General features: G+C 39.2%; 2 protein-coding genes across 2 annotated transcripts in view; one reads left to right on the forward strand and one right to left on the reverse strand.

The window, feature by feature from the left end:
• Positions 1-27877, forward strand: part of coro7 (coronin 7) — a 115022-nt gene that overhangs the window by 63458 nt on the left and 23687 nt on the right. The window lies entirely within an intron of this gene.
• On the reverse strand, positions 1802-17282 carry vasnb (vasorin b). The gene is made up of 3 exons (XM_087809279.1): positions 17111-17282; positions 12170-12230; positions 1802-5163 (listed from the first exon to the last, which is right to left on the reverse strand). Exon 3 carries the CDS (start codon positions 5137-5139, stop codon positions 3085-3087), a length of 2055 nt encoding a protein of 684 aa, XP_087665405.1. The 5' UTR covers positions 5140-5163; positions 12170-12230; positions 17111-17282; the 3' UTR covers positions 1802-3084.

Genomic DNA, 27877 nt, shown 5'->3' on the forward strand with positions numbered 1-27877 from the left:
TCTTCATCACTCCATTTAATTCCTTGGATACCTTCAATGACAGTTTTACGCTGCGAAAATATAATGGGCTGACATTTGGTTTTGACCCTTTTGTAATAAGAGTTTAACAAGGAGAGCATTTTTTTCCATTTCTTGATTTTACAGTTGAGACAAAAACTTGGTTTAAATAAAAATAAAAAACTTTGGTTGCTTGTTTAGAGTTTTATAAACAAGACGATGCATAGAACAGTAAGAAGGGTCATATTCATGTTTCTTTCCTTCAATATATTTGTAAATTTGTTTATATTTATATATCTAGTTATTTATATTTTTCCATGAATACTTTTCTTTACTTTTGTGTTTAAACTCATGTATTTATCGATCATTTTGTGGTATCTAAATACATCTCGACACCTTTTAAGATTTAGAAAACCATAAGGAAAAGTTAAATAATTAATCAAAAATAAAGGATCAAATCTGAGGTTTACCACATATGACCTCATTATTTACTGGCAAATCCGCTTCCTCTTGTTCCGGAAAAACCTGGTTGTGAAACTCCTTCGAGGAGGAAAACAATTAATTTTTTCAACTGCTAGCATAATTTCGAGATGACATAATACCTGTTGTCGACAGTATTTGTACCCGACGTTACCTCAACACCGTCGTAGGTTTTGCCAGAACGTTCTCTGATTTACTTCACATGTCAAGATGCTCTCCAATGGTTTCGCCCTCGGGTACATCACGGCTGCCAGGACATTCATCCGTGTTCTCGTGGAACTACCTGCGAAACATCCGGCCCATAAACCCCAGGGTGGTCGACCTGGGTGTTGTTTTTTTTTTCTCTCGTGTAGCCATCAGGGCATTCCTCGAGCTAGTTATCAACAAATCTTTAAATTCACTCACTGTTTTCAATTAGTCATTATTTCCATTTGGCCTCCGGCTACTGGCCGTTAAAGAAGAATTCCGAGACCTTTTCGTGCTCTTTTATTGGTCTTATTAGAGCTGAGCATACACTGCTGGGTGCTTTCGCCACTGAGATTTATTAACCGTGAATCTATGAAGCAACACCAGTTGTGTTTTTGGAAGCGGCAGTACAGTCTCATTTGTGTGTTTGAAATATAAAAAAAAAAACATATCTATCAACCACAGAATTTTCTATTCAGATTCCATTTTACATTTACTTGATATTTGTGTTATTTGAAGTCACCTGGAGGTGTCAGTAGAGAGCATCGTTACATAAACTTTTGTGCATCTCATTAATGTAGAAGTGAAATCATGTATTAACTTGTTTCTTTTTCGTAGTTTAACTTAATATTATTTTTTATATAAGTGATTTTTCTTCAGGAAGAGACAAAGAGTAGCAAAATTCCTCATGCATTAACTAATATAAGTAAAATAAAATAATGTGTTTATTTGTTATATTTATTTTACTTGTTAGTAAACAGTGTAATTCTGGATTTTTATGATTTGTTTAAGGATTAGTTAGATTTGGGTAAACTAACTATATATGGTGATTTATGATGCTTGTCATGCACAAATGAAAACGTTAACAAAGTTTTAAAAAGTGAGAATGACTTCAAAATCCTTATTTAGTTAGTCATTTTATATTGATTTTCTAATGATCATGTAATGTTAACAAAGTATTTAGTAAAGCTTAATTTGTATCCTTAATAATATTAACTGAATCCTTGGTAAATGTAATTCATTATATATTATTTTACCATTATCTTCAACTGTAATATACACTAGTGTACATCTTAGTTCATTACAACAGGTTATAACATTTTTAAATTGCAAAAGAGAGGGACAGCAAGAGTGTTTTTGGATATTCATTTAATGATAATATTACTTTTTTTCAGTTGTACAAACATTTTTTCAGAGAATGAAAAGACATCATTAAAAAAAACAAAAACAAGGCACTTCCCAAAGTAAACAGGGAAAATAACAATCACATTGAAATATACTTCAATGTATCTTTACACACAAGTGTTCCAGTTGCTTTTTTTTATATTTATTTTGGCTTCACGGCACATATTGTTCTTATGAAACAGTCGAATGCGCCGGAAATACTGTTGGTAACTTCACAGATGTGTCTTTGGTTTTGTTTCCGTACTATGATCGGGGTTTATCTTTTGGCTCAACGCAAACCCCTCATAGTCTTTTATTTTGGAGTCAACTGAATGTTCACACACACATATTATACTTTTAGAATCTATTACTAATTCTATGCGGTGTTAAAGATAAAGGAAGTCATTAGTTTAAACTCTGAACAACAGTTTCCTTTACAGTAAAATTAAATAAATAATGTACCTGAAGTTTTCTTTCTGTGGTGTATTCTTGTTTATATTGTTTATTTACTAAACTAGTCCAAACCAAAACAACTAAAAAAAAAAAAAGTTCAGTCACTATTTTGTTTTGCGTGATTTAAATTATGCTCCTCGTTTTTTTTGTGTGATAAAGTCATAGCAGAGGGATTTAGTGTTTGGTTGGTCCAGACCGGGGTCTACTTAAGAGTGTCTGACATTCTGGCGGTAAAGCCCCTTTGATGGATGGTGCTGGTACCAAATGAGTTTTAATCTTCAAAGATTTTAATCCATCTTATTGTCTGTTAGTCACAAAATGTTTTTGTCAGTATAAACTCACATTGTAAAAAGGAAAAAAAAATACATATAAATGCTTATAAAATAACTGCATATAAAATGTACAAAAAGGTTTCAAAACCAATATAAACATCAGCAATTATATCTACAAACTTCATTTAGTGTCTGAAAAGTCCATGACAAAAAAAAAGTGTTTATCCCTTTGGGACCATGTGTAAGTGTTCATGGAACATTTTGTTCACTGTTCCCTTTGACACCAAAAATTTTCAGCCGGTAACGCAACCTCAGTTCTGCATCACTTGGCTGTTCACCTGCTCCTGACAACATGGCGGTTGCCAAACCAACGGCCAGAGTGTTAGACACGGCTTCCAACCAACAGTCATATTAAATGTCAGTTTGGACACGGTATACAAACAGTCTTCCACGTGTTGGCTTGTACGTCGGTCGTCTCCGTTTGTTGGAAAAAAAAGCAGAATCTAGGGATTGAATCCTCCTCTGAATGATGTCAAAAATACGACGGCTTGTGCGACGAAATGTTTTTGTTTGATATACAGTGATCTTGAAGTAGGAGCACCTCGTATTCCAGATTGGCGCTTTGAACCGCCGGCTCGGGGATCATGTGTTGGGTTTGCTTCTGAGGTAGCGTCCCGTTGTCGAACCCCGTTTTGACGCCGTCCAGTTCTAGCTGCGAGGGCTCGCGGTCCAGGTCCAGGTGACCTTTGGCCTTTTTCCTTTTCAGGTAACACACCAAACCGACCGCCGCCGCTATCAGAAACACCAGTAGCAAGATGGCGATGGCAGGGATCAGGGTCCTGGTCAACTTCTTGTTAACAATTTGAGCTCCAGTGACGCTTATGTTCTTTCCGTCGGTTGTTTGCGCCTCGGTGCAGACGCTGTCTGTACCACTCGGTGCACCGAGAGGACTCGCACATATCGTGTAGGTGGAGTTGGGGTGTAAGCCCCGTAGTCGATACTCCGGGTAGGACGCCGGGAGGCTCAACTGCATCGGCCTGCGGTCCGGACCGGAGAGATTTCGGTAAGTGAGCCGGATTCCTCGGATGTATGGCCTCTTTTCAATGTAGTGGTGGAGATCCAGGAGAATGGAGGTGGAAGTGGCCTGGCTGGAGCTGAGGTCCGGCGTGTAAAGAATGACCGTTTCTACGGGATTTTCAGGCGGTGAAGGTGGCGCTTGGTTCTGAAGTTCACAATACATGCCAGACGTGCCCCACGGACAGGTGCATTCCACCTGTCCGCGCTCATCCAGATGACAGGTGCCACCATTCAGGCAGGTGTGGGGCGGGCAGAAATGCTGCTCAACGTTCTCACCATCGTCATCGTCGTCATCGTCTCTGCTGCTACTGCTCGGAGACGGAGGGAACATGGGCAAGTGGTCGTCGTCAAGCGGTTTTTCGTTTACCGCTGGGATGATTTTGGTGGTGCTTAGGGTGGTCAGAAGTACAGGAATGGCGGTGGTAGGCTTAACACGCTTCGGTTTTACCGTAGTGGTGACAGGACACCCGAAGTCCTTATGGTCCAGTCTCTCCAGTACTTTTCCAGCAGTCGTCAGGGGGAAATGACAGCGGGTTTCCTCTGTTCTCTCAAGGACGATACCTTGGGTTTTTAGCCAGCGGGGGAACCAGGCCAGGTTGCAGAGACAGTTGAAAGGGTTTTCTGCCACGGTGAGTTTCTTGAGGTGAGGGAAAAGCCCTGAAAACTCTTGAGGAAGCCCTTGCAGACTAAGACTGCTTAGGTCTAACTCCTGCAGCTCCCCGAGGCTTTGCAGATCTTCCGTTGTAATCGGACCCATAGGGTTCCCAGCCAGGCTCAGATGAATGAGGCCACGAGTTTCTTTCAAAATGTCGGGGAAGAAGGTCAGTTGGTTCCCGGAGATGTCGAGTTCATGAAGGTTCGTCAGATCTCCAAAGAGCTCCTCGTTCAGACTGGTCAGCCCGACTCCACTTAACTTCAGTGACTCCAGATTAGGGGTTTTCAGGTCTGATGGTAGAAGGTCGGGCAGGGTATTTGAACTAAGGTCAAGCAATAGCAATTGTGGCATCCAAAGAGATGGTACGGATGTCAACTTGTTGCCCTGTAACTTGAGCTCCAGGAGATGCTCCAGATCATTGAACGCTGACGGGTGGATGGTCAGGATGTTGTTGCTATACAAATACAGTCGTTCCAGCAGCACCATGCCTTTGAAGCTCTGCTCCGAGATGTGACTGATTTGGTTAGAAGACAAGTCCAAATTTCTCAACGACGTCAAAGGTTCGAACACTCTGTCGGGAAGTTCACTGAGTTTGTTTTGACTCAGATCCAGCATTTCCAAGTTCTCCAAACCGTTGAAATCCTCCGAAGACAATCCCTCAATTCCATTTGAGAATAGGTAAATACTCTTTGTGCTCGGGGGCAATGCTTGAGGAATGGAAGGAGATCGTCTCTGAAAACAAAGGATTGTTTCAGGCGTCGAGCAGGAGCAGCCGGCCGGGCAGTCGCCGCACGAAGCTTGATCCGGGAGGATGATGACGACCAGGAGCAGGAGCCGACCGAGGACGACCCTCATTGTGAGGACTCTTTCAGGGTACACCTTAAAAGGAAACAAAAAAGATCAGTCAATTAATTGTAAGGAATATGTTCGTAAAAAAACTAGGAATTAACTTTTTGAAGCAAGTGTGATGGATGGAAATTTGACAAAAGTCAGGACATATCCGAGGGCCAAACGGTTAGATGATGGTCTGTTACCTTTATTTACTGTGCAAAGAGGAGCTTAAAAAGTGGTTTTATCTGCAATTTCTCTGTTGTTAAATGTTGTTGTACACCATTGCTAAGCCTTTAGGTAAATATTGAAAGCCCTCCTAGAACCACAAACTAAACATGAGTAAAACCTAACAACAAACAACTTTTACAATGGAAAACAATCTTAAGTGACGGCCACAATGATGCATCTGCAAGCAATCTGTAATGCACCGTACCGGTGAGTCAAAGTACCGCATATTTACAAATACTGGATTTCTACTATTTCAATAATACACTTGGCTCTAGTTTATAACAATTTGGGTGACATGACAAAAGTTGAATTCCCAAGCACTTAAAGATGATGATGAAACTTATTTTCATAATGCTACATTAATTGTAAAGTTAAAGGAAAAGTATGCATGACTTTCGGTTGCATTACTGGTTATTTAGCTAAATTATATAATAGTTTTTGATGAATCCAAGAGTAAACAACTGAGCCTAGTCAGCCATCTGACGTATCTTTGTCAGAAATAAACCTGATTGATATAGACTTAAGCAAGTGTTGCCAAGAAACTACTATTTTTAATTTAGTTTTTAAATAGTTTGTGGACAGGCTACATTTATATTTGTTTATTTCAGTTAGTTAATGGATGGCTTGAGCCTTGAGTGATTTACATAAACACGTCCTGCTCGTAAATGTTACCTTTGACTACTAGATGTCACTGATTACAAGACAAATGTATGGGTCTTGGCTCGAGCGCTCACAAAAAAAACCCCACAAGGAATGAAAGGAGTGCAAACTATGTAGATAAAAACAAGAGTATTTTTTCTATGGAAGCCGGCGTGCTGATTCTATCTTTGCTCCCAGGGTAGAATGTTTATTCGAGGGTGCCTCATTCCAAACAAGGCCAGGCACATCTTGATAACCCGGCGGAGGAGAAGCTTCGGTGGAAAAGACCAGATAGTACTTCGAGAATATATGGCGTCTTTGTCTTTGTGTAGATCGTATCACACCGATATGCCATCTTGAGCATTTCGGAGTGTCCTCTGAATCTCTATTTTCGGATAAAATGGGTTTTCAAGATGGCCGAGCGCCAAAGAGAAAGGGGAGAGAAGCCGGTCTTGCACACTCCCTCGCGTCTGCTTTTTCCCCCGAGTTGCAATTTCCGCTTCTTTCCCCCGTTGTTGAGACATTCCTTTCACGACCAGCTTGAGTTTCTCCGTCTCTTTTTGTTTTTTGAATCGTTGATTGAAGTTGGCGTCGACAGAAAATCGCAACAAATACAAAAATCGGTTGTATTCTATCGTAGCTTAGCATTAGCATTCTCATAAAGCGTCACCTCTTTGTGAACTTGTAGGAAACCACCTTCATGGTTTCTCATTTGATTTTAAGACCACAAATTCATGAGGTTGAATTTCCGATGCCACCGCGACAATTCCCAATTCCGAGTGGCGGCAAAACAATGACAATGACGGTTTGTTTGTTTTACATTAGCGGTTCAACTATTTACTATTGCGGTCGAAAATGTAGTTATTTCAATTTTCTTCGTTTTTATTGTTCCAGTTGAACCTTCGATTCATTTTAAAAGAGAAAGCAATAAACAAAAAAAGTCGGTTTTGTGGCCTGGACGGATTTCGTGATAGGATGTTAAACTGACAGGTTGAAGCGATTTCACGAAATAAATCCGAGGGTCGCGGAGTTCAAAGTCTTTAGGGAGGAAAGAAAACGACGACAAAAAGAAGAGGCTTCGGCGATTAAGTCCCAGACGACCGAGCGTCAAGAGCTTTTATCTTCATGAGCTCGCTCCGACACTGTAGAAGTAATGAAGGGTACAAGAGGGGCTAGAAAACGTTGGTGTGTACGTTCGACGTGGGGGTCGCAGGTCACCGTGCACTTAAATCATTTGACTGGTCGGGGAAGAGACTGCAGACCGGCACCTTGCCAAGTCACAGTAAGAGGATAAGCCTCCAAACTACAGAGTGCATACTCCCCATTAAAGAGGCCCCTTCAAGTATTGGACTTTATCTTCCGAGGGAAACGCCGCTCGTGGTATGTGCAACAGAAGAATGATACATGGTGCCGCAGGTTCAAAGACGGACTACAATATATTACCACGACTTTTAAAGCGGGAGTGTCAACAACATGTGGGGGGAGATAAGCGAGAAGAAAAAGACGTTTTTCGCATCGGCGGCGACGCCATCGAATTGACGCCACCTTTTTTACTCATCTGTCAACACGTCAACGAAACAGCTGGACCGGGTTACGGGCAGTCCGTTGGGGTTATCTGTCGACATGACGCAGAGGTCAAGAGGGGGTTTAAGTCGGAGAGAAAAGAGATTTGTACTGAAAATCCCATCGCAAAAAAAAAGATTACAGGACACACTCGAGCGGGGACACATGTGGCTCAAGATGGTTATGATTTTGAAGAAATATAGTTACACGTTTAGTTAACGTCACGTTTGGAATGCGTGCAATGTGGACATGAAGTTCTTTTTTTAGGCTTGAGCTTTAAAAATGTGGCTGGTTTTACCTGTTTAATGTATTATAGTGGAATCTTAATGATGCTTCGTCTTTGCTCAGTCAAAACTACATTAGCATCAACATTTATGACTCAGGTTAGCATGAATCATTAACCCGCCTTAACTTTTGTCTGTATTTGTGTTGCACCTAAAAATGGTGTCATGGTGGCAGAAAACTCAGCAGTATTTAAGATTGCTATCACTTGGATTCCACTGCAGATTCATCACGTCTTTTAGATGTATATATGTATTTAACTATTTATTGTAAAATGTTGCTTTTTTTTTTTTTAAAGGGTTGTGAAAAACTAGCAAGCGGACCGTTCTGATGGTGGAATTTTTTGCCGGTCTCTCTCTCTCTCTCTATTTGTTTTGACCAGATAGCATCAACTTGACATCTCTTGAACCGGAGAGAAGTAAAAGGTCAGAGGTCAGCCCCGGATTAGTGTTTTCTACCGCTGCTCGGTCTTCTGTGTCCTCAGCTGTGACCCGGGTACAGGGAAGATAACGGGCTCGGCTACACACACACACACACACACACACACACACACACACACACACACACACACACACACCGGCGGCTCTGGTTTCACACCTTGCACGTCCCCTGTCTCTCAAACAGGTGCATTCATTTGCTCCTCCAGGGCCGCATGAAATCCAAAACCCTCCGGAGTGTGCCGGAGCAAATGATGCATGAGCTGCAAACCCACGTTCCAGCCGGCGCGTGCTCTCCTCAGGCCAGAGAGCAGGCGGCGCGAGGACAAAAAAAAAAAACGAGCCGGGGCGGTCGGCCAAACCAAACCGAATCTCTGCGACTATCTCGCACTTCTTCAGGGCGTACTTCTGTACTCTCTTATCGAGTCTCGCCACATCCGTCACCAGGCAAACAATGACTGTCATTATTGAACCTCCCGACCTCTTGCTCTTTTGAGGGGCTACCAGACCCCCACAATCACATCTTTTCCTAAAAGGATCTCTCCCACCGGAGTTCTCGTGTTACACAAACTTACATGAAAGAGATCACAAACGACAACCCAGGCTTTCATCTTTCCTTCGTGTTTTCGTTTGCTGCGGAACCGCAAGTTCTTTGCCAGTCGGCTGCCTTTTGGTAAACACTTGTTACCGTTGGCTGTCGCTGGCCTCTCCGGCGAAGCTCCCTAAGCTAAACAAAAAACAACCGCCATCTCCAGCTTTAAACCGAGTGAGTCTTCAGTCTGTCATGACCGGAGTGATTGCGAAATGTAAACATCTCTTCTTTGGCTCTTTATTCAGCTCATGCTAGTAGTAGTTTTCAAAAGAGGCATAACAATCCAACTTCAGAGGAGCTTTCTCTCGGCTTGACACTAAAAAAAAAAGGCTAAAGCGTGTTTAGAATCGTGAAGATCAAAACTACATTTATTGATATTTAAAAAAAATCTACAGAAAAGATAGTTTGGAATTTGAAGTCTTGTGTTGCACTTATTTTAAAAGTGTAAGAAAGTTGTAAAGTTAAAAATAATTTCACACTTCTTTATAAATAATAGTACAGGTGGGGTTTTTTTTTACTATAAGGGACAGTATGTATGAAAATAGACACGTTCATAAATATCATGTCGCGCCTTTTAGCCCAAAAAACAAGTTATACAATTAAGTCTACTTATTTAAAGATGCTAGTCACTTGAACGTTAAGGTTTTTGTCAGTTTTTTACTAGTTTCACTGCAGCAGTTATTAGCCATACAAGTGAGGAATTATGCATTTAAATCAAGATGAAACACCAACTTTTCATCCACGTCTCAATATGAACCTAATCCTTCAAAACTTTATAAATAGACATGTGGACCAAGACGGGCGTTTTGAGTTCCGACCAATATTTGACACCACTTAGAGTCAAGTAATTCATCTTTAAAACTTCGACAAAAGCATTGTCAGTGTCTCAACTGAACGTCGCAAACATTTGCTTTTCTAGATGAAGGATTGTGTCGTTTTTAGCCCCCCCGATGACCTCGTGTCCCCAGACATCCAGGCGACACTTTCAAGAAGGAAAAAAAAAAAAAGACATATTGTCTCGATCACCCTTGACACTCGAAGCGAAGTCGGCACCGTGTTTGCTCTTGAGCGCTGCCGGTTTGGAAGTGGCTCGACCAGTTCTCTCAGTCAACTCCGGAGCAGCATGCCAAGACTGCCTCTCGCGCCGACGCTCTCTGTATCATGTTTGATTTAGAAAGCGTGTTCTTTAACTTGATACACCAGCGTTGACACTTGTCTCGGCGACGATAGTCATGATGCCATTATGAAAGGCATAAGGTCGGCCCCGCGACCTCACCTCGGGTAGTTTGTGTTCCTTAAGAGAAGAGGGGGATAATCGGGCGTGAGGTAGACATATTGACTGACTACCTGCCTGACAGGTGACTGCTCGTGTTAGACAAACAATGTCACACGCTCGAAATTCGCAAACAACGCGTCAGCTCTAGCCTCTTGATTTTCAAACTTCCTGGCTTATCTTAAAACCGAACTCGAATCTCTCGGTACTCCCAGTGCTCGGCCGGATTACTCGCACATCTGGCAGGAATGTACGGGGAGTCTGATGAAGGTGCCTGGGGAGACCCCCCCCCTCCCCCCGTGGCTGTCAAAGTGTTCATTAGGATGAAAGAATTTGTGTCTGTAAACACGACAACACCGGCTTTGTTCGTGTTGCGAAGCTTATAAGACATACCCGGCATTGCTTTCCTTCAGTTTCGGAGTGTGGCACAAAACGCACGCAATGAATGCCAGGATTGAGATGGTGTTGATAAGGATGTCACTCAGGAATTTATTGTTAAACTAAAAGGTACATCTCGCCCGCCTCAGGTGTTCCTTGATTTATCCGCGACCGGGCGTCTTTTTTTTAAAAACTGGACCGAAACAACCAGTAAGTACGACCCTAGCCATCCATTTTTTAAAAGTCATCCCAAATATTTCCTGTGAAGACATCACTCAACGACAGTCTATTAAGACGTCCGCGTTGACCTTCGACATCCGAAATCTGCCTCCAGCAGGTGTGCAACCGCCAGAAGATTCCTACGCTCTCGACACTTACAAATGAGACCAAAGCAAACGATGCAGACCGATGACGGATTCACTGAGACGTAAAGTCGTAAACATGTTTTTTTGCTGCCGGGTGAAAACATCCTCTTTAAAAAAGTTCATACCGTACCCTAAGGATTGGGTTCTTATTTGGATTTTCATTAAGATGCACTGAAAGACAAAGACGTTTATGGATTGATTTTTCAATTTCCTAAGAAAAGTGCAGCAAAGAAAAAGGATTTGTATCTATTTGTTTTAGTTTTTCCACATTTATTTTGTATTTACAGTTTAATTGACGGATGAATCCTTCAAAAAGAATGATGAATCATCACTTCCCATTATTAAAAATATCCCCAAATTTACCAATTGGTTTCCTAAGCTTATCTCACGTCTCATTCATGTACCAACACGACGATAAATTAATGACATACTATGGCTGCGCTAACGCGCTAGTTCCGTGAAGGGCAATGAAAAGGTTCCTTTGTTATTGGAGCGAGCGAGCAGCTATTTGGATAAATAAAGAGTAGTATGTTTGCGCTCATCAACGCATCCGTTCAAACACGTCATTATAAGTGTGTACAGTAGATTCCTGAGCTGACCTGTAAGGCCGAAACAATGGCTGCCTGTGTGTGTTTGCTCACACCTTTTGTGGGCCTTTCTTGACTCAAGTTTTTCTTTTTTCTTTTCTTGTGGAAGGGGAATAATAATCAATATCAAGTGGTGGTTAATGAGCAACAACGGTCCTCAGAGCTCCAGAGTTGCACTACAGTAATGTCAAAGACAGATGTCTAAACCGTATCACGTGCTAAACACATATTTATACAACAAATTCAAAACATGAAACTGAAGCGTTCACTCCTTCCTCCTCCGCGAGACGTTTTTTTTTCCGCGGCCTGTAATTACGGCCGATGTCCGAGCTTTGATGTCGGAAACTCAACTCCGGTGTTTCGCCGACAATAACACGTCGTCGTCGACGTAGCGAAATAATTTGAGCTAAAAGCAGACGTCGCACTTAAACCCCCCCGAGGTAATTAGTCTGTAGTCTGTTTGTCCAGTGGCCTCTGTTTCGGTCAATTTGTTTGGGTATTTTCAAACCCCTTTTTTGGACTTTTTTTTACTTCATAATTGATCCAAAAAATGAGTGGAAGTTTGATTTCTTATTTGACCATAAAGAACAGCATGTGGTTTTGGTTTGTAAATGCAAAAAGTACAGTCACGTGACACATGTCAATCATCCATCCACACTTGCTTCAACCCAAAAATAGTCAAATTAGGAATAAAGTCCATATTAACTCACCCACTGAGGACGCTTTTCTGCTTCACACTTTGTCCACTTTGCCGGATGTCGGTTCCCCTCCCTGGAAGAGACGCACAACTATGAGTTTGTGATCGTTTATTAGCGAGTAGTCGGTGTCCTGTTGTGTCTTTCAGCCGCTCGCGGGCTGAGGAGGAAGTTTCTTTTCGCTTAATTGGTTGGATTCCAGGAGTGTGCGGGAGCGTGCTGAGCTCAGGCAGCCGGAGAGAACGACGAGGCTGGAAGAATGCCGGCCGATCGCTCTCCAACTCTTATCAGCTGCAGATTGTTGTTCGTATCAAAGCATGCAGGCCCTTCTTATTCGAAACCCTTATTCTGTATTAAAGCATGACTGAATAACTTTTAGACGTAGCATTGATTGATGGACATTATGTTCTTTCCGACAATGTGGAAGTATCTTTCATCTGAAGCGAAGAGAGAAACAGCATTTTTTTGACCTTGTAAAATCAGAGTTTTGATACTGTAGTCGGTACTTTATCAATGGAGGATGTAGTGGAATTTGTTTTCCTCTTTATCCGAAGGCTCGCTCACAACTTCTTACATGGTTTGGGAAGCTAACAATCCTGGAGATATATATATAAATATAAAAGTTTGATTTGGAAACAGCTTTAACTTTTCAACTAAGCATGCAAGTGCTTGTTTGCATGGCACAGTTTTTTGGAATTCCAGGTGCATCGTGGGTAGTGGCCAGTTGGTTGTCCATGGCGACAAAGTACCCAATTTCCTGAAGGAGGGATCCTCCAGAGGGATTAATTAAGTTGATCTAGTACCACCGTGTTCTTTACTGGAATGTTTTTAAAGTTGTTTTGAGATGTGCCTTTTTGTCCTGGTGAGGCCGCCGTAGATAGGAGAACTGCTAATGGATATTAACTTTATTTTTTACGTGAGTGAGACCTGATTTAGACTATTTTATGGTATGTAGCTTAATTTTAAGCACCTTTTATGTGTATCAGTAAAACGTATTCAATACATTTTTCATGTGGAACTTCATCGAAACTTGTTTTTGTCCACTGTGCTTGACAAATTGTACGTACTGCATCAAATTATTCTGTATTTATTAGTCGACCTTCTCTGCCAATCCGGGCATTTTTATGCTTGATCTTGTAGGTCAGACTTCTGGTCATGTGATGGTCAGATTGTTATAAGCCGGAGCAGCGTGTCAAGATTTTTAATTCATCCCTTTTAAGTTGTAAATGAGACTCAAAGGGAGTCAAAACAAAAAGCCTGTGTGTTGTTACCGCGTGTTTTTCCGCTGCCATATTTCATATACCTGAGCCGTGAGTCAGGCGCCTCTCCGGGCTTCCGAACGGTGACTTCACCACTCGCTCAACCAGATTGTGTAACCTCAATTCACCTTGCATACATCCACTCTAAACTGCGGCGTGTGCTCTCTGGCAGTGTGTTTAAATTCTTAAAAGTCATGTGCGCGTGTTCCCGCATTTGTTTAATCTCCTATGCCTATAGAAACACGCTTGTCTCAGAAATCGAATCCAACGTGGATGTTATAATCCGGCCGTATTCTCTCCACTTCCACTATCATGGCTCAGACGGGGGACTATTTTTATCTGCCATTCCCTCGTCTCCATTTTTTTTTTTTTTTTAAACATTCTTTTTTTCTTCCTCTGTAATTTTCTTCCCTCGGTGCTTCAGCTGTTATACATAAATATTGCCTCACCCTGCTGTTTCCCCATCTCTCCCCCCGCATGTGTTTCATTATCCCCCCCGACAAAAGAAGTTTAACTTAAGAGGCCTGTTGTTCGTGTCCGAGGCGTTGCACGCGCATCATCTTTAAACCCCTGACATCTTGTCGGCGCTTCGGTTTTCAAAACCTGTTGCAGATTGGCAGCCACAAAAAAAAACGAAAAAAAAAACAGGAACATGAAGTTTTCCTGCAGGTGCACTCTTTCGTTCGACTTTTTAATCTAGTGTCAAGAATCCTGCCGTGACAAGCCGAAACTTGTGCCACTGTCACCACGGCTCTTCGCTGGATCGCGGCGTTGAGTGATAGCGATACCAGAGGGACGGCTTTTTTTTTTTTCGCACGTATACGTGACTTTTTTTTTTTTGCCACAGCCCCACGGATTGATAAGGACACTATTTGTGACTCAGGCGACGATGAAAATAGCCTTTTAAAGAATACAAAGGTCAAGGGTGATCGTGCCTACGTGATGCCTGGATGGTAGCACACGCTGGATCATCAACCAATAATGTCTAAATATCGAGAGAAACTGTTCAGTTTCAGGGCTTTTGATGCACGAACAACACTCATTATACATTTGTATCCTCTTGTTTAGGTTTGTTATAGCCTTTGAATGGTGTGAAAATAGTTTTTAAAGTCTATTGTTTGGTTCCTTTTTTTAGCCAAACCTAATACCCTGTGCAAGCTTTTTTTATGTTTGTGTCTGGTTGGAAGCTCATTTTATAATAACAGTGCCGGACAGAGTTAATTACAGCCCTAGATTAGGAGCCGTTTCTCCTTTTTTTTTTCCCTTCTTCTTTACAGACCCACAGAAATCCAGCAATTTGCGGTGGTTTCTCTGGGATGAGCATCCTCTCTTTCATTCTCCGTGACTCTCACGTACTCAATATCTTTCTGTTGTTTTGAGCGCTGCAGGGAGAGCAGGATATTGGAAAGAATTATGGATTTTTGACGTGTTAGATATGTTTTCACGTGATGCCACTGACTCACGATGCTTTCGGGGTCTGTTCGTGTTTTTGAAGTGGTTCTTCATAAACGCATCATTTGGCCAAAACCGGTAAGCTCTTCTTCAATTTGCTTTTTTTTTCGGCGGTTTTCTGAAAAAGTTCCTCTTATTGCCTCGGTCAACATGACACAACAAAAGCCTTTTTTGAAGTCGTTTGGATTTCAACAAGCCGTCGGAGTGATGCCCGACTCTCGCCTCGTCACAGAGGGAACAAGAACAACAATGTTCCTGACGGAGAAGCAGGGACGGGATCATGTTTTTCGGACTATAAACCTTAATTGCATGTTTTAAAGTAAGTCTGGAATCGACTTTCTTAATTGGGCCTTCACTTTTCACATGACTGCGACGGAAACAAACACAAACTCATTCGCACACTAATTCCAACTTTCCGCTCTGTCGACTCTTCTCCGGACTCCTGCTGTGTGAAGCCCCGGCGCTCCCACCCCTCTTTTCCTTCTACCTCCTCCTCTTTTTTTTTTCAGCGCCTGACTTTTACCCATCTAATCCCTTCTGGAGGCTTCGGCCATGTTGGTAATTGGCGTCAAGTGCGAGTTGTGGGATCATTTCAGGCGTAAAAACTTTAGTTAAAAAACTCCTTCCAGCCTTTTCTTGAGACTGAAACAACGTCGGTTACACATGTTGGATGAGTTGTGTTTTCGAGGAAAAAAAGGTCTGTTTTCACTTGTCCAAATTGGATGGAGGTTTATTCTAACCGTTACTCCTTTTGTTACCTTTGGGAATTCGACAACTTATTGGACACTTAAACTTTCTTTCTTTCTCACGCACATCCTCAAAGAATCGTCAACGTTATCACCAGGTTAGCATTTGAGCGCTGAAACTTTTAGAATTTAGCCAAAGGGAGGAATCTGGATCATAAGGAGGGAGATTTTAGTATCTTTATTGCGACAGTTAAGTGTCAGGCAGGCCCAGGAGGTGTTGAAGATGAAATTGTTGTTGCCAAAGTCACCTCGTTTGACTTCAACAAGATGTGATAAGGCAACAAAAACAGACGGTTTTACTGCCTTTCGTCCTTGAAGTATCACGGTAGCATTAAATACAAAGTATTTATCCGCAAAATAAGAGTGTTTTTCTTGAAACAATCCCGTTCTGTTATCATGTATTTGATACACGACACCCTCATCCATCACCGAGCGAAGCATAAGAACGTACTTGTTGTCTGGCCGTGCCCACGACTGCCCTCTCGCACTGTAAGTGTTACAATCCGGGGCGACGCCGCGGGTCTCCATTAGCGAGGAATAATTGGCCTCCCGCGGTCGTCCCGCTGCGACTGCTGGTCTAATGTAAACCAATTACAAGCTTTATACGCCGTCGACGACACGGTAGCTTCTCGCGCGGCGTAATAATGACAAAAGAAAACACATGGTGAGGGAAACGAGGCGCACACCCAACTCTTGGGGTTAATGACGGGGCTGTTTATGTGCTGATCGCCCCCTCAAGATATAAGAGATGGAGTCATTCCCCTGCTGGTCCGGGATGCTGGAAGGGATCCCCGGTCGGACCATTTTTTTTTTTTCTATTCAAAAAAAAATCACAGCAGGTCTAAAGAACCATGTTTAGGTTCGTACGTTTCCCTTCGAGCCGAGAAACATGCCGAGTCTTGCCACTTTATTGGGATGTTAGTTTATTGTGGGTCCCCTTGAGATAACTCTCTCTGGAATTCAACCTTTTTTTCCACTTAATTCAAAACTAATAGTTTACAATTGCGATTTTTTTTAAACTATCTGCTGACTTTAAGTCGTTTTTTTGCTGCTCTTCTTGTTTCTTCAAGTTCTTTATTAAATTTAATTTGCTATAGTTTGCACGTAGATTATTAACTGAAACTAAAGGCATCGCTGCTCCTTTTATTAATGCTTGACGACACGGGCCAAGTTTGTTTTTTTTGTTTTATGTTTGTTGAAGTTTTCTTGGCGCTGCGCGGTGACGTTTTGCGCCCGGGATCGTGCGCCCTTCACCGGGCGTGCTTCTTTGACATCCCCCCCCCTTTCCCGGTCCTGTCACCAACAACTCAGGATCGTTCCCAAAAAACCTCTCACAACAATTTCCATTTGTATTTTTTTTTTAAGTCTATAAAAACAGGTGATAGTGTTTATAAAAGTTGCATTATCGCTGCGCAGCAAACGTCGTATGGCTCAGTTTGCGCACGTCTTTTACGCACCGGAAAAACACATCCATTCCAGTACAAACAGCGAGTTCTTACCACGAAATCCGAAGCGATAAAGTTGCGAGACAAGTTGTTTTTTGTATCCAGTTTTGCGCAGATTTAAAGTCCAGGCGCCGTTTTAGTTTCTGCGCAACAAACAAAAAAAAGTCGCTGTGAATAAAACCTTTTCTCTGTCGCGCCGACACATCCACGTCCAGCTCAAGGAATGCGCTCCAAGTGCTGGAGTCCGTGTAGAAAAGTGTTGTATTGTTGGAAGAGGAGGAGGAGGAGGAGGAGGAGGAGAAAGAGGGGAGGAGCGAGGCGCGCACACTTCACCTCCGCTGACATTCCACGCACTTTTTTTTTCACCTTCGCGTACCTGCAGGACCAGTTCTCAGTGACTCTCTGGTCTCTGGAGTTTTTTGCTGCGTTTCTTTTGACGCACGTTTTAATGAGTACTTTGGTGGAACTACATAGTTTAGATGAGTAAAGAGTCACGAAGGGTCCTGAGTACAAGTACAAGTACTCAGGATTATTTGATATAAAATGTATTATTTAATAGCTTAAACTTGCAAACTTTCATCTTTCTTACTGTAGTTTGGTGATGTCTATGGTAATAATTAGCTGTTATGTTTATATATATTCATTTCTATATATAATTAATAAATATCTAATTTTTATTTAGAAAATGTATTTTAAAGATATTTACATATTTTTACATATTTATTTTCATCTTTTTAGATGTTTATTTCATGTTTCTATATTTATTGTACTTTTAATTTTAGACATTCATGACATTTCTGAAAGATGTACATATATATTTAATTTAATTAAAAAGATATTGTAATATTTTAATATATTTATCTAATAATTTGAGATGTTCATTATAGATATTTATTTATTGTATTTGTACATCAGACATTCATGTATTTTTTAAAGATATTGTAATATTTTTATGTAATCATGTTAGATATTCTTCTTTCATTATTATATTATTTATTTTGATATGTATTGTAACTTTTTGAAATACTTGGAGATAATTATGTAATATTTATTTAGATATTTTAGATATTTAATTATTTAAGATATTTAGATATTTATGTAATATTTTTTTATTTGTTTAATTTATTTTTATTGTAATTATTTTAGATATTTATTATAGTATTTTGAAATACTTGGAGATACTTACGTAATATTCTTTCTATTCTTAGATATTTTAGATGTTTAATTATCTATCAATCACGTATTAATAGAAATTATTTGACACATTAAAGTCATTTTCTAAAGATATATAAGAAATGTATATAATATCTGTCATTTACAATTGTATTTTAAAAACAAACATTCAATAGTTTTAAAAACTTTATCATCAGCTTCAGTCAACAAAATAGTTTTCTACGAAGCAAAGGTAAACCTTGTTCCCTACATAATGTATAAATAATAAAATAATTGTGTAAACAAAACGTGTAAATATTTTTGATTGTCTTTAAATATACATCATAAAAGAAAAGAGGGCAAAACATGTATGAAATATAACCTGTAAAATAGGATTGACTTCTATTTTATCCGCATCAAGTCGTAATGCTGATGTTGATGGGATAGTTCAGGCAGGAAATGAGTGATAAAAGTAAAGCGCGTCCTCTGAATTTTCAAAATAAAATTATATTTCCTAAATACGGTCGTGGAGGAGACTAAATTCAATGGGAAAAGACAAATATATAAAACGTGTATTAATGCTGTGACATGTAATATAAGATAAACATTTTCTTCTCTTGTAATCTATATTATCTTATAATTATAACATATCTTTCTTTGATATGAATTATAAAAGCACTCTGGACAAAACATGGTAAAAAAGGTATATCCTAAAATATTTCAAATGGTTTTCTTTGAAATATTTTTGATGTATAAAAAAAACTATCCTATTTGGGGTCAAAAATAGAGACGGGAAGAATACTAAATCTACCAATAGTGGTTTCAAAATTAAAATTTTGGTTAGGAACATCCTGAATTACATAGTATTTTTATATCTTTAGAAAAACTCTCTCCTCAAGAGGACCACATTATAAGTCCTAGTGAGCCCCCGGGGCCCAAGTCTGGATTAAAAAAAACTGTAATTTCAAACTACATATCAAACAAAACCAGGCGTATCATGTTCTACATTCTCTTGTAACATAAGTGCTCCCGTCACCGAGAATATTTGCTTCATCCTCCGCCATCTTTGTACCACTGAATACATCCCTAACATATCAATAGCTTCAAGCAACCATGTCGTCGCCAATGTTTTTGCTTTGAGCCGCCCATCAGCCCCGAGTTTTTGTTAGTTTTTCACCATCTTTAACCACCTTCTGTACACATCCAGAGTCTGGAGCCGCTACTCGCTGATACTTCCTACCGTGGATATTACTGCCTGAGTCACAAACACGCAGCATCTGCAAGACATTAGTGTAAACAGCAGATGATAGGAGATGATTTCACGCGGGTCCAGATGTGGCTCCACCCTCGCAGAGGTTTACATGTTGAGAACTGAGATGAGGATCCTGAACCTGCTGTGTCTAATTATCCAGTGGATCCTCCTCCTGACGCTGGTTTTTAACACAGAAATGAGACCTTCTTAGACTCCCACCGTTTTCTCCCCGCATCAGTGTGTTCTGTATACAGTGAGTACACGCCTCAAATCTCTGCAGATATTTAGGTATATCTTTTCATGGCACAACACTGACAAAATGAACCTTTGACACAATAGAAAGTAGTTTGTGTAGATTTGATATAAGTTTACATTTATGTTTCCCTCAAAATAACTCGATATACATGGATGTCTAAACCAGCGGCAACTGCTACTTCTACTACAATTTATATTACTTGATCTATTTCTACTATAAATTGTACTACAAATTTTACTTCTAGTACTCCTTCTACTACAAATTCTACGTCTACAACAAATCTACTTCTACGTCTACTACAGATTCTACATCTGCAACAAATTCTACTTCTACTACAAATTCTACGTCTACTACAGATTCTACATCTGCAACAAATTCTACTTCTACTACAAATTCTACCTCTACTACAGATTCTACTTCTGCGAGAAATCCTACTACTTGTTCTACTTCTACTATGAATTGTACTACAAATTCTATGTCTACTACAAATTCTACTTCTGTGACTAATTCTACTTCTACTTCTCCTTCTACTCTTCCCTCTAGATCTACTACAAATTCTACTTCTACTACAAATTCTACTTCTACTACAAATTCTACTTCTTCTACTACTTCTACTACAAATTCTACTTCTACTAAAAATTCTACTTCTTCTACTACTTCTACTACAAATTCTACTTCTACTACAAATTCTACTACTACAAGTTCTACTTCTACCACTTCTTCTATAAATTCTACGTCTACTACAAATTCTACTTCTACTACAAATTCTACGACTACAAATTCTACTACTTCTACTACAAATTCTACTTCTACTAAAAATTCTACTACTACAAATTCTACTTCTTTTACTGCTTCTACTACAAATTCTACTTCTTCTACAAATTCTACTACTACAAATTCTTCTTTTACTACTTCTACGACAAATTCTACTTCTACTAAACATTCTACTTCTACTAAAAATTCTACTTCTTCTACTACTTCTACTACAAATTCTACTTCCACTACAAATTCTATTACTTTTTTCTTCTTCTCTTTCTTCTTTGTCTTTTTCTTCTTTTTTTCTACTTTGCAACATTTTTCACTTGATTTCAATGTTTTTACATCAGTCTTTCTCCTTGTTACCATCATTTCAACTTGTTCCACTCATTTTACTTTCAATACTTAAAAGAATACTTTGCAGTATTCACACATTCAGTTCACACATTCATCAGATTCAGCTTCACACTGCATTTTCTTCTGGAAATCACCCTATAAATCTGTCTTAAAATAAATCTGTTACTTACGCACAGATTTGATCTTAACTCTGTGATGATTTAACTTTGTTTTGCTCGTCTTTAAAGTGCCTTTGAGAAAAGATCCAGTTTGTTTCACGCATCAGTTGTTTACAGGACAGCAAGTCTTTCTTCGGTCATTGCAGTAAATTATTATCTGGAAGCTCGAGCGCTGTTACCGCATGTGCCGTCATCACTCCGGGCCGATACTTTCACTGGCTCAGTAAAAGACGACCAGGCAGTATTGGGCCCTTTTCTTTAACCTGACCCGGGGGACCCCAGTAAAAACTGTGAGTGCTGCTGGTCATTTAAATAAAGGAGAAAACCCTATATTTGTTTCCACACCTCCGTATTATCCTCTTTCCCGTAACAATTATCACTTGTTTTCCAATTACGTTCTACGGGTTTGTTTGGGTTCTCACGTTCCTTCTCCGCTGATATACGACGTAAGCGTCGGCGGTAGAGAGCTGGTGACCCGGTGTAAATATAAAATGACAGATCACTTGTTTGGTCTGCAAATCACTCGCTATGCTCGAGAGTTTGGATATGAGATAAGTCAACATGCACTTTGGTCTACAGTAGTAAATGCGACTCAATAGTAAATTTCCATGTGTGAAATAGTCAAATACGTCCATTTTTTTTAATTGTAAAGGGACAGGAAGGGTTGCAGAAGAACCCCCTGAAAATTCATATATGTCCAATTTTAATGCGATTTAAATCATCTGAATTACAACCAAAGTAATGGGATTTCTTATAGAAGTACTGTAACTTCGTAAGGGGGTTAAATGGGGCAAATATTGATGAAATTCATGGCATATTCAATGCATTTAAATCAGGATAATTTACTTTATATAACAATTGTGAAGTAGGAATTAGAGTGCAAATACGTCTGTAAGGAGGTTTTGGGTTATTTGGTTTACCTATTAGTTTTATTTTTAGTTTCCACTTGACAAGCTCAACTTGCGCTCTTGATTTCTCGATTATATTTTTACCTTTTCTTCAGACCCTTACGAAAGAAAAAACCTACTACTTTGAAAAAATATTGTATACTCTTTTATATATATATATATTTATGTCGATATTTTGTTAGTATTTATTATATAATTTTCTTTAAAATGACATTAGATCTTTTTTATTATAGTTCTTTTCTTTTTATATGTGCAAGAGCTGAAAGAACATTAAAATTGCGGCGATAACTGAGGACGAGAGGATACAGTGGACTCCAAAGCTGATTTTTTTTGGACATATTTTGGTTTCAAAACAAATGAAAGCAGTTACAACTTCATCAAGAGTCATGTGGTCTGTAAATTCTGCAACGCCAGAGTCAAGTACTCGAACAATACTACAAATATGTCCTTGTTACTACAGTATCACGATATATCGTATCGCTGCCCCTGTATCGTAGTACGTATCGTATCGCCAGATTCTTGATAATATAAACTCCTAATAAGAGAAAACTATTAATGATTTAGAGGTTTACTGGTAAACAACAGCTAAATTGATTATTGTACTGGACAATATTACAAATATGTCCTTGTTACTACAGTATTGTGAAATCTCACATATATTATTTCATGCCATGTCGCTGAAAAAACAAGGAGATATTCGACGAGTGATCTTGTTATTGAAGGGTTTTTAACGCTGATTTCTAAACTGACCGACAGAAAGTGAGGGCAGACCTCACGCCACCATTGTCTTTTTTTTTTTACGCAGCCTTTGCTACGAGTGAATCAACCCTCGTTTAAAACTAGCGGTTTCTAATAAAAACGGACGACTCGACAAGTTCGACAAGACACCGCGGCTCCACAAAACCCCAAGAGGGCCCCCCGACACCCCCCCCTGCTCATGCAGCTTATCGTTTCAACTGGTACCAGAACAATATGTATTTCAATATCAGAAAATATGTGGTGCGAGTAAATGACGGCAAACATGCCCTAATGAGCCGAGCGGACACTTGTTTTGTATTTTCTCTCTCTGGTGTCTTGGTCTTTGGTTCCACTGGACTAGAATGGAAAAAAAAAAAAGCTTGTCGGGAATAGTTAGGGAAACAAACCCCCACATGTGGTTATTTAAATGATTTTATTGAAATTGTTTGGCTCTTTTAATTACGGTTTTACGAGAGGGAAATGCAGCGGAGGTTAGAGTTGCTGCGTCCAGAGCTAATTGTGATTGGTGAGAAAAAAGTGTTGTTTTGGTCGGTGGGAGAGCCTGGGAACCATCAGCGGAACATGCGGGGAGAACCCAGGAGGTTTTCATTTATCCCTTAAAGGCTTCTGTACTCCCGGTGTTTAGTGTATCTGCATATGCATTGGTGCTTGTGTTGCTGTCTGCGGACGCCGCCGTACGTCTTCCCTTCACGCTCAAATGCGCTCTGACGGCGGCTTGTGTGGCCCTCGAGGAGACGCCCGTGGTTCCCCCGTCACCGGGCTTTCACTTCCCACACTGGTCAGCGAGCGTTGGGTGTCGGATCCAGGGGGGGGGTTTCTGACCAAAGACCCCGAACTAATGTTTCTGGTTCTGTCGCGAAAAAGACTCGAAAGTATTTTCAGAGCCGCCTTTCATCAGCACGGTCTCGAGGATTTGAGTATGAAGGGCCATAAATTAAATAATTGTAAATAAATAAATGGATAAATACCAAACTAAATAAATAAATGCGTGAATAAATATTTTCTCAGAACTGTGTATTTATGTATGTATTAAAGTATTATACATTTCGAAATGTATTTATTTGTACATGTTTTTATTAATGTATTTCGATATTTCAACATTTGTTTAACATGTATTTACACAATTAGTTTTGACTTATACAGACATTTATTTTCAGCTCACGATACTATACGATAAGATACATTTCGATACACTTGCATCATTTTCGTGAGTATTTTCGAGGAAACGGAATTTTAGTGACATCTACTGATTGTTTCACTCTTTTGGTTGAATTATTAGAAGTAGAAGCCAAAATACTCATTCTTATCCTACTACTAATACTACTTTTACCACTTACTTTAACTTTTCTTCTACTTCTACTTCTTCTACTTCTACGACTAATTCTAATATTATATATTCTACTTCTACTACTTCTACTACTACTTCTAATTCTGACACTTCTTCTACTCCCACTACTTCATTTAATTATTCTTATACTACTTATTCTACTTCTACTACTACTTATACTTATATTTCTACTAATTACTCTACTACTTCTACTACTAATTTTACTACTTAAATCTACTCCCACTACAACTTTTACTTCTACTACTAATTCTACTACTTCTGCTACTACGTCTACTGTTACTACTGATTCTATTACCAATTCCAATTGTAATACTGCTTCTACTACTATAATGGTAATTCTACAACTTATTCTTCTACTATTTCTACTACTAATTCTACTACTGCTTTTACTACTTATACTTATACTACTAATAATTATACTTCTTATACTTATTGTCATCATCTCCTTCATCATCATCATCTTCATTACCCAAAAATCATCTTAAAAAAAGCAGCTTGAGCCGGCTGTATCCTCTTGTCCTCAGTCATCGCCTGCATCTCGCAGGATTTCATTGTTCCTCTAGCTGCGTAGGACGTAATGACTGCTGCCATCTAGCAGAAGTTTAATCGCAACACAAAAATGAACAAATGCTGTTAATAGTTGCATGTTAATTATATATATATTTTTTAAATAAAGAAGTATTTTATACAAACACCATTGAATATTACTAATACCATGTATGATACAAATGAAACATGATTTGAAAGCTAATTAATATATATATCGTATGGTCTGGCACACATAATATTGAGCTTGTATTTTATAATATTTTTCTAGTTTACAGGCTTTTTTTACTTATAAACTGACGTTACCAAACTTCATGACTTGTCCAGGGTCAAAGGCTAACTTAACATTGTATAAAATGTCCATTGATTTTTCCAAAATAAAACACCTTTTACACTTTAATAATCATACAAAATATATTTTCTTCTTACACAGCCTGGTCCAGTATTGTGTATTATGACAGCAGGAGCCTATAAGTACTTTAAAGATCATTGATACGATACAGTCAATCCTTCAGTGGAGCTAAAATAACAAGTATTAAGTTCCTAAGTAAACAAACTCGGCTATAAACGCCACAAAAATGGTGAAACACGTCAAAAAGATCACTTCACACACAATAAATAGGACTTTGGTCAATATGAAGTATGACAATAAAACGTCTGTGTCCACAGAAGTTGCCACTCTTTGTGCGAAAGCGAACATTTGTTTTTTTATTGAAAAATCCGATAAGAGTCCAAACATGGCGGTGATTGTTGACTCTTCCCACCTTTTTCTGCTTCTCCATTATAAGTCAATCTGAGGCTTGTATAGCTGTCGCCTGAAGAGGAACCTCCTGTGTTTTTACTCGTGTGTGTTCAGGCGTCGCACCGTCATGTTGATCATAATTCTTCGTTTTTTTATGAGTGGCCCTCGGCTTAGGGACCCCGAGAGTCTTTACAGGCAACTTTTTTTAGGGATTTGTTTTTTCTCAGGCCCGAGACAGCGAGTACACGGAGACCCAGAGAGGTCAGACGGCAGTTCACGTCAAGGTTTACTACGCTGTTGACTCTTAAGCATGCTGGCACTTCTCATTAAAGCGGAGAGAGACGACACAGCTGCTGCCCGAGTGCCTTTGAGCAACACCACGATCGTAGAAGTGTCTCATCCGCGACTCAATGAACGATAGTCACGTAAAAAAAACATCACTTGTAATCGGGGAATCCTGACGTCAATCTCTTAGAAATATGATTTTGTTTTTTAATAAATAAAAATGACCGCTAGATGGCAGCATCCTCCGCAGCTAAAGGGACACGGAAATGAATGAGGACAAGAGGATACAGTTGATTCAAGCAGCTTTTTAAAGCTGATGTTTGGACATATTTTGGTTTGAAAACAAATGAAAGCAGTTACGACTTCGTCAAGAGTCATGTGGTCTTTAAATTCTGAGAGTCAAGTACTCGACAATACTACAAATATATCCTTGGTACTACAGTATCACATTGTATTGATGCCCCTGTATCGTGATAAGTATCGTATTATCAGATTCTTGTCTTGCCAATACACATTTAATACACAATGGCATTTAATAAGTTTAACTTATTGTTGTGAAATATTCTCTGGTTGCATTATAGAATTTATATGGGAGGTTGAGGGCCACATCAAATCTACTTAAGGGCCACATATGTTTCTTGGGCCTGGCTTTTTACATAGGTTTATCATTAATATAAATCACATTTTGAGAAAGTAAAGATGAATAAGAAGCATGGGTTTGCTTCTGTCAAGTACTGGACAATATTACAAATATATCTTTGTTACTGCAGTATCACAAAACATCGCTTGTAATCTAGAAAGCTGAGGTCAATCTCTTAAAAATTAAGATATTTAAAAAAAAGAAATTCCGTTTTAAAACGTTGACTGTGAGTTAAACAAACATTAAGTTCACCAAATAATTGAAAAAAGAAGCCGATAATATTCGAAAAAATATATATTTGTTTTGGTCATCAAATACATCCAAAAGATCTTTTTGGTCTCTATACAGTACTTAAAATAGAAATATATCGGTCATTTCGACAAAAGCAAAATTAGAATTCAAAATAAAGTAACAAAAAGATCAACTAATCTTACCTTTTCCTTATACAGAGCAACTTTCCTGTCAGGAATAATTTGACTACACATGCCGGAAATATTATATAATAATATAATATTATATATAGACCACAAGAAATTCTAAAAAAAAAAAACAGTAAATTAAAAGTTAAGAGTATTTTGGTTTTACATACCATTTCATTGTATTTATCTTGGAAAGATTCTGAACTTTTATGAACATAACATTTTCGTATGATATACAGGGACTTAATTTGAAATCTGTATATTTTTGTTAGCAAAGAAAAACTATAGAAATATTGGAAAATAAATTGTAAAAAAAAATATAGATCTTTATTGTTTAATTTAAGTAAAATTTCAACATGTAAATAAAGAAAGAAATTGCGTTTATAAAACAAAGAAATCAACATCATTATGACTTTAACAAGGGCCTCAAAATGAGTCAAAAGGGCTGCATTTATACCGAAGATCTGGTGAGTCGGTTTGATTGATCCTTCGATATTGATCATTTGAATTTCAAGATAACTACTTGGACATGTTTGTCGAGTGTGTGGATAAACGTCCAGGGCAGTGCATGTAGGCGAGCACAGAGAAGGGATTCAGACTCGGTGTTTATTTTAAGAAGGACCGGCCTGGTTAAATAAAGAAGGTGAAAGAAAAACAAACAGAGGTCCACGTGCAGAGAGATAAGCGCTCCTTCATCTGTGACGCGCTGATATCGTGTTGACTCCCGATGATGGATGTGCAGTTCCTTGACGGAGGCGAGTTGATGGAAAAAAAGGCGAAGAAGAAGAAGAAGAAGAAGCCAGAGTTAAATGGTGTTAATCCAACAGATAACTTGGGTGGATAGTAGGGGTGTTAGAAAATATCGATACAGCGGTATGTATCCAGATTTTCCTTCTTTTCACGACATTTGACAGCCCCCTGAGTTCCCTCTGATGACTGAGGACGAGAGGATACAGTCGACTTCTGTTCATGTCACCGTTAGAGAGGATTCATGTTGAGTTCGCAAAGGGTGTGAGAAAAAGAAAATCAATACACTTTTCCTTGATTTTCTGGAACTCCTGTTGTGTTATCAGTTTTATCTTGATCTTTAAAGTATATACTTTATTAAATATTGTTTTCATTGTTTAAGCGCTTTGTGACCCTGGTCTGGAAAAGCGCTATACAAATAAAAATTACGTACTTACTTACACTTATTCTGTGTATATATATATTGCAATTTTCAACAGCACTTATTTTTTATCTT

Source organism: Callionymus lyra, chromosome 15 (assembly GCF_982586985.1).
Source record: "Callionymus lyra chromosome 15, fCalLyr1.hap1.1, whole genome shotgun sequence".
Lineage (NCBI taxonomy): Eukaryota > Metazoa > Chordata > Actinopteri > Syngnathiformes > Callionymidae > Callionymus > Callionymus lyra.

Bases quoted from the DNA above. Each gene is read 5' to 3' on its own strand.
- vasnb (XM_087809279.1), bottom strand. From the start codon at position 5,139: ATGAGGGTCGTCCTCGGTCGGCTCCTGCTCCTGGTCGTCATCATCCTC.